Genomic DNA, 7,023 nt, shown 5'->3' with positions numbered 1-7,023 from the left:
CATTCCCTTCCCTTCCCTCCTCCTCCATCTTCTTTTTCTTCTTCTTCCATTCCACATTATAATAGTCATTAAAATATAATATTATAAAATATAAGACCAGTTTTCTCACTCTGCCCGCAAACCCTAACTTCTCTGACTCTGAGAGACAGCCATGGCCTCTTCCTCCAGAGACCAAGCCCTCTCTCTCTTCGCCGCCGCCAACAACCACGGCGACGTCAACGTCAAGCTCTCATCCCTCACCCAAGCCAAGGACCTCCTTCTCTCCCTCGACCCTTCTCTCTCCGCTGACCTCTTCCCTTTCTTCCTCGAGCTTCAGTCCTCTCCCGAATCCCTCGTTCGCAAATTGCTCATACAGTCAGTGCCCTAACCCTAATTCTGTTATTTATTACCATTTTCTTTTCTATTAATTATGTCGCTTTAGCTGTATCGTTACTCGGTTATGAGTTTTCTTGGTTTTTCTCAATATTGATTGGTATTTTAGGGCAATGTGTGGTGCTTAACTGCTTATTTCTTTTAAATCTATGATTTTATTGCTGCAAACATGCCAACGTTGTTTTTACGCTAAATCGGTCTTTCAAAGATGGTCTATATATTGGAGAAGAAAAGCTTTCTTTGTCAAATATTCATGGAATTCAATCAATTTTATAGATTTGGGTATGGCTTAGTTGGTGCCGGAATGCAATGCACTCGAATATTGTGGCGAATGATGGTTTATAATAGGACTCTACCTGAGAAAAAATGTTTAGCTGTTGTATTTGCTGTATTCTAAAGTGGTTCAGGGCCGTTCCATAGTGCTTGCAGCAGAAGCTTGTAGCTAAGTGCAAGTATAGGCTGAATTTAGTTGTTTACTTCTTCCCAATAACTTGTGCCGTGTCTCTGTGTTCTGCCCTTCTTAAAAACTACCAGTTGGTGTGTGTTTCTTGTTTTATTTTAGCTTATAGATGATTCCTCCACTGTATTCCAGGTTAATTGAGGAGATTGGTTTTAAAGCAGTCGATCATTCTCCTGCACTTGTTTCTATACTATTAACATTTTTGCGAGATGCTGATCCGATAATTGTAAAGCAATCTATTGTTAGTGGCACGAACATCTTCTGTAATGTTTTTGTGGAGATGATTGTGCAGGTACCATCTCAAACCCTCTTTAATAAAACTCAGTTGTGCATCATATCACTGGTGACTGTTCATGAATTATATTTTGGATTTTTTAGCTGTTTGATGGATTTTGCACCTTCTTTATTGTCCTTTGCCAAATGTTTTAGATGGAAGGAAAAATTTGTTTAGACGAGAGTCTTTGCTCATTTTACTTCTCCCATTATCCTGACATTGGTAGGTAGTGTACTTACTGTTGTCTGACGAGTGACACTAATTTGGAAAACTTTACAGTTTCAACAATATGGTAAAGTAGAGAGGTGGTTAGAAGGGGTTTGGATGTGGATGCTTAAGTTCAAGGATGCTGTTTTTGGGATTGCTCTTGAGGTAATTAGATCTTTTCGGTTCTTCAGAATATAATTGCTGTTCTTCAGATATTCTTACTTTTTGGAAGGCTGGTTTATCAGTGTGAAATGTACTAATGAACTGTATTCAACTAATTCAATAATGCAACTGTATGTTTGAAATTCAATTTAAATATCTAGTCAAATAAACATCTTCAAAGGCTTTGCCGAATTGATCTTGATCATGACGAGCTACAGTATTGATAAAAATCACTATTCTCTTGTTTTCTTTGTCATGACTCATGGAGTGCAAGATCATTATATAGGTGGTTGTAATATGGTGCTTTGAGATGTTGAATTGATTTATTTATTATTTTTATTTTTTTTTAAGGTCTGTGGTGCTCGTCTGTGGTGCTCCTCCTTAAATAGGGGCTTGTAAGTTATGCATGTCTATGCATTGGATGGTGTTTGGAGTTTACTTGTCTTTGTTGACTGTCATAATCACTTGTAACTTTTTGTCTGGAGTTTTAAACTTAATAAGTCAGTTGCTTAGATTTTAGATAGCAAGATAGCATGTTACTTATGACTTATGTACATAACTAGCTTCAGAGCTTCTATTCATCATCCCTAGAAACATTTTGCATTTTTCTTGTTTTTAGAATATGAATGTCACTCGTTATAATTTGGTCTGTCGGTGGTTATTCCTTTCTGATTGGAGAGTTAACTGCTTGATATTTTAGCCTGGTTCTGCCGGAATAAAGTTGCTGGGACTGAAATTCTTGGAAATATTCGTCTTGCTTTTTACTCCTGACAACAATAGTCCTGAGAAATCAACTGGAGAAGGTATTGTTCTTTAATTTTTGTGTAATGCTTCTCTATGGAGATTGAGTTGTTTTGGGTAATTTTCATCCATTTGTTCATTTAAATCTTGATCCAATAACAGGATCTAGGCAAGCTGCTAATATATCATGGTTGGTTGGTGGTCACCCTCTTCTTGATCCGGTGGCTCTCAAGTCGGAGGCAAACAGGACCATTGGCATTCTATTAAATTTATTGCAGCCTGGTGCAAGTCTCCCTGGTTGTTTAACAATTACTGTTATAAATTGGTGAGTTTTCATGTGCTAGTGGTTAATAACAAGGGTTTGCATAACATTTAACATTTTGTGCAATCTTCATTTTCGGATAGCTGTAGAACCTGTGCAACATTTCTGGTATCCCACTTCTAAATTAGATGGTTGGATCTAGAGGGTTATTTTCCTTGACTTACTGCTAACTACTACTGGCAGCAGATCATTACAGAGACAAAGCTAGGCATGCTAACAGTATTTCCCCATGGAAAAGTCTTTTATATATCTGTTATTTTTCTACATCTTGGCTAACATTTATTTTCTTCATGTGCTCCCCTGCTATAAACTTGTGAAACGTTGTTGGTTGACCAATTCTTTCCTTCACCTCATAAAATAAAGTACAAATAACTATCACAATGCTTTTCCTCGTATTTTTAAAACTCTCTACTTGTTATTGCATGTTTGTATTGAGGAATTTGAATGTACTTTTCGGGTTAGTGATGTAACAGTCTAGTGTAGGTATATGACATGCTTTTATTTGTTTCTCTCCTGATATGTGTGTGCATGTGTATGTCATTTAATCTATTTGATTACTTTCATTGGGCTCTTTTGACTATGTCATGCGTTAAGTCCACTGCTTGTAATGAACCTTATAGGTTTATAAGCGTTAATTCTTCACCTCTTAATAAGAAACATTGCAATCATATATGAAATTGCATTTCTAGTGATAATGGTTTATAGGTAGCATCAGATTTGAAGTCTGGGTCTCATAGCATGTGCAGAATGTTTATATCTATTTTGCTTGTCTTCCTTGTTATCAATTTATCATTTGTCCTTATCTTTGCAAATTGTTAGTAGATTAAGTGATTTGTTTTCATTTTGTGGCAAGTCATGAAGTCGATGATCACGTGTTGATACAATTACTATTCATGTTATCTCTGTGACTTGGTACTTAGGTTTTGTTTATGGTATTGTGCTTGTACAAACTACTGGATCATGCTCCTCTTTTTTGAGTGTGCTTAGTTACTTATTCATGAAAAAAGATAGAAGGAATTTATGCACTCCTTCATTATATCTCTTTTATTTACCCCTGCCCCTTTGGCTTAATGAAAATTGCTTTCTGGTCTCCCTGTTTGTGAAAGATTTCATGTGTTCTAGGGTGTATGTATTTAAGTTATCTTAGCCCAAAAAGTTTACTTCTACGACTAGAAAAGTCACTTTATATATTTGTATTTTCAAACATAATCAAAATCCTGAAATAAAGTCATTTTTTCCATCCAAAAGTTTAAAAGAGAAATTCAGTTTTAAGCCTTTTCAACGATATATATAAATTCCAAGTTTTAAAATCCACTTGCTCCAAAAGAACACGTGTATCCAATTCTGTGGCTAATCTGGTGTTTTATTGCTCTTTATCTCTTCCCATTTGATGGATGTTTATTTATTCTTGTCTATTAACAGTGCACACATTTAGCAGCCCATTAAATTTGATGTGTTGATGCATTGTTTCCATGCACTCATCTTCAGAGTTACTTGTTACATGGAAACCTTTGTTGCAGTTGTAAGATACACCTAATCAGTTAGTTCCAAATTTGAAATCTCGAATTGTTTCTATTCAGCCTTACTTGTATATATTCATGTAGGAAGGTGACAAGTGTCTCTCCTACAACTCCATTGTACTTTTTTGAATTATGATTTCATGTTTTTGTTAGTAAATGGTGCTGTCTCTTACTCAATACTTACTGATGCAATTAAATGTGTTAGGATCACCTAAAGGTTTTAAAAATTTTCCACATCTTTTACTATGTTCAAAATTATGGAGGGAATCATTGGAGCAGGGTCTCATGGATAGAACAAGTTCAACTGCTTGTTTGTTTTATAACGTTGCGACATGCTGACCAGTTCCTTACGAGGAGTTAATGGCCATGGATACTGCTGCATTGGTGGTTCATATAATGGAAGTTATGGTGATTGTCTATGTAAGATGATTCGTTAATTTACTGTGGCATGCCAGTTGGTCGGGTGATAGATATCGAAATTGAGGCATTAAAATGGTCATCTCATGAACCAAGGATGGTGGTCAAGCAATGCAGTTTATTGTTGTAAACTGTTGAGAGAGACCATTTACTGTTTAAATTTTTGTGCTGTAAGCGCATGCCCAGATAATGTATTTATTATTATAACAGCTGATACACAGTTAATATCTCAATAATTCAAATAATATTTTCCCGGGCTTCTATTATATACTCTGGCTCATTTTCTATAAATTTGTGTTTCATTTCTCACTTGTTATCTTTTGCACAAGTTTTACCACAAGTAACTTCAGGTTTGCTTGGAAAATGAGATAATAATTTTACCAACAGTTGAAACAAAGCATATTTTCTGATTGAAAGTTTAGCATTTGATATTCTCTTACAGCAGGATTCATTGAGGTTCTATTTGTAGCGATGATATTTTATGTGCATGGTCTTAATAATATGTTTGATTTTCTGATTGTCCTTTCCCCGCAATATTGATGCATGCAGAATATTTTCATTCACCATTTTTGAGAAAAATTAATGTTTGAACACATCAGTTCTTTCATTGGAATATTGACAGTGGTGATGCCAAAAGGAATTCAGTGATTGATTTAGATCAAGTGAAAAGTTAAAGTCTGATGTCTCGGAAGTATAATTTTGGATAATTGTCTGGGACTCCAATCTAAAATACCTAAAACTTGGAGTTTTTCAAGATATTCTGTGTTTATTTGCAACTGTATTGTTCAAAGCTGAGTGAAGGTTTCAGAATGTATATACAGATAACTTGTTATGCATTTTCACTTGGTAGGGAGAGTTTTAGAAATCCTGTTTTCCGGTGCTTTTTTGTCAACATTTGAGCCTGTTACACTAATCTGTGAAGGTGTGTAATCATATTTCATGTGTTCTCTTTGATTTTGATTAGGACTCATGCTGGATATTGAACTGATTTGTTAGCTGAGGTGCTGGTGTCAGATATATTAAAATGACAAGATTTTTTTGATTTTTTCTGAAACACAAGTTATGGTTTGCTACTTTTTTACTTCTGGGAGCTAAACAATCTAAATTGGCATTTGGCTTGTTTTCTCTCAATTTCAGTTGATGGATTCCGTTGATAATTACAAAAATTCCATTGTTTTGTAACTTAATTTCCTGTTTGTCAAACTTCTGTAAGGAAATTGTGAAAACAACTCTGCCTTGATTCCATCATTTTCTGCAGAAATGTTTTAAAAGCATGCAATAAATTGAAAATGAGGTGATGTTTGTAATTATTAGTGAGAACATACCTGAAAACTAAACAGAAAAAAGCCATGCACCCTTTGAGGTCCTTCCATATTATTTCAGGTTAAGTATAAAAAAAAGCTAAATACCTCACATACTTTTTTCACTCCTTTTCTTTCTTTTTACTTCATGAGAGCCTCCTTTTAAACTAAACTCCTTTTGTTCTTATTTTCTAATCACATCTTCATATTCTAAGGAATGTTGTTTCAATGGAAGTTTTGATCTGAAACTGCTTTATGTGATCTTTTTTATTCTCTCTGTATCTTTCCATCTCAATCTGGAGTTGATATCAGATCATTTATAATGTACTTATTGACTAGTTTGAATTGTGGAATATAAATGGGTTATACTCATACCAGTTTGCTATCATCTGTTATCTTCATCACTGAGTTTCTTTAAGGCAATGTTCTTTTGGTGAAAAGAAATGCAAGGGATTGGCATGTGTATATTTTCTACTGTTATTTAATTTTATTGTGGATCCCTTTTTTATTTATTTTTTAAAGGATACATGTTTTTGTATACAGGTAGTTGTGGCACTATGTTTTTATCTTGTTGCAATGACTTGTGTTTGTTTTGGCCCTATTTTTGTTACAGTTTTCTTCAATTTTCTGCAGAATTATAATAGGATTTCATTTTATTAATTTGTATGTTCCCCCGAGAAATTGATTTCAAGAAAAAGGAGAAAAGAGAATATGCTCCTTAATTAATATATGATGCTGTGTCTGATTGAAAACTATGTTATTTCTACTATCCACTACATTCCTGTCTTTTCGCAAAAAGTGGATGTATTTCTGGAATCTTAAAATCTAGCCATCCAAAGCTGCTTCTAGAAGTCTCCAACATTTCCTTTTTAATGTCTCATTATTCACTTTAATTAATTTTATATTTGTCTTGGTTTATAAGTGGAGCATAAAAATCTAGTTTGTTGAAACAACAGCACACAAATCTGATTCTGTTGATGTAGGTTTGGTCTGCCATTGCTGCAAGCTTATCTCTGTAATGCAATGAACTGTTCCCATATTGTGCTTCAGTTTTCTATTTCTTGCATGATCACTACCTTTGTAACTTTGAGTTTGTTTATATGGAAATGGCTGAAATGAACAAGTTTAGAAGTTATATGGAGACGATAGGGTAATTTCTAATATTGTGAATAGTTTCACTCGTATTTGTTCAAAGATGACTGTAGAATACAGGGTTAAGGACTAAGGAGATTGTTCAGCATTTAGGC

General features: G+C 34.5%; 1 protein-coding gene across 10 annotated transcripts in view; it reads left to right on the top strand.

The window, feature by feature from the left end:
• LOC107606245 (symplekin) overlaps positions 7 to 7,023 on the top strand; it is a 17,943-nt gene continuing 10,926 nt past the window's right edge. For 6 of the 10 annotated variants that reach the window (XM_021106543.1, XM_021106544.1, XM_016308271.2 and 3 more), the window contains exons 1-5: positions 7 to 354; positions 965 to 1,124; positions 1,386 to 1,478; positions 2,176 to 2,278; positions 2,379 to 2,541. In XM_021106543.1, the coding sequence (XP_020962202.1) occupies positions 152 to 354; positions 965 to 1,124; positions 1,386 to 1,478; positions 2,176 to 2,278; positions 2,379 to 2,541 (722 nt within the window). In that variant the 5' untranslated portion in view covers positions 7 to 151. Of the gene's footprint in view, positions 355 to 964; positions 1,125 to 1,385; positions 1,479 to 2,175; positions 2,279 to 2,378; positions 2,542 to 4,263; positions 4,744 to 7,023 lie in introns of those variants that run through there. The other 4 variants (XM_021106550.1, XM_021106551.1, XM_021106552.1 and 1 more) reach the window with 4 other exon arrangements.

Source organism: Arachis ipaensis, chromosome B07 (genome assembly GCF_000816755.2).
Source record: "Arachis ipaensis cultivar K30076 chromosome B07, Araip1.1, whole genome shotgun sequence".
Classification (NCBI taxonomy): domain Eukaryota; kingdom Viridiplantae; phylum Streptophyta; class Magnoliopsida; order Fabales; family Fabaceae; genus Arachis; species Arachis ipaensis.
This window is presented reverse-complemented; position numbering and strand designations above follow the sequence as displayed.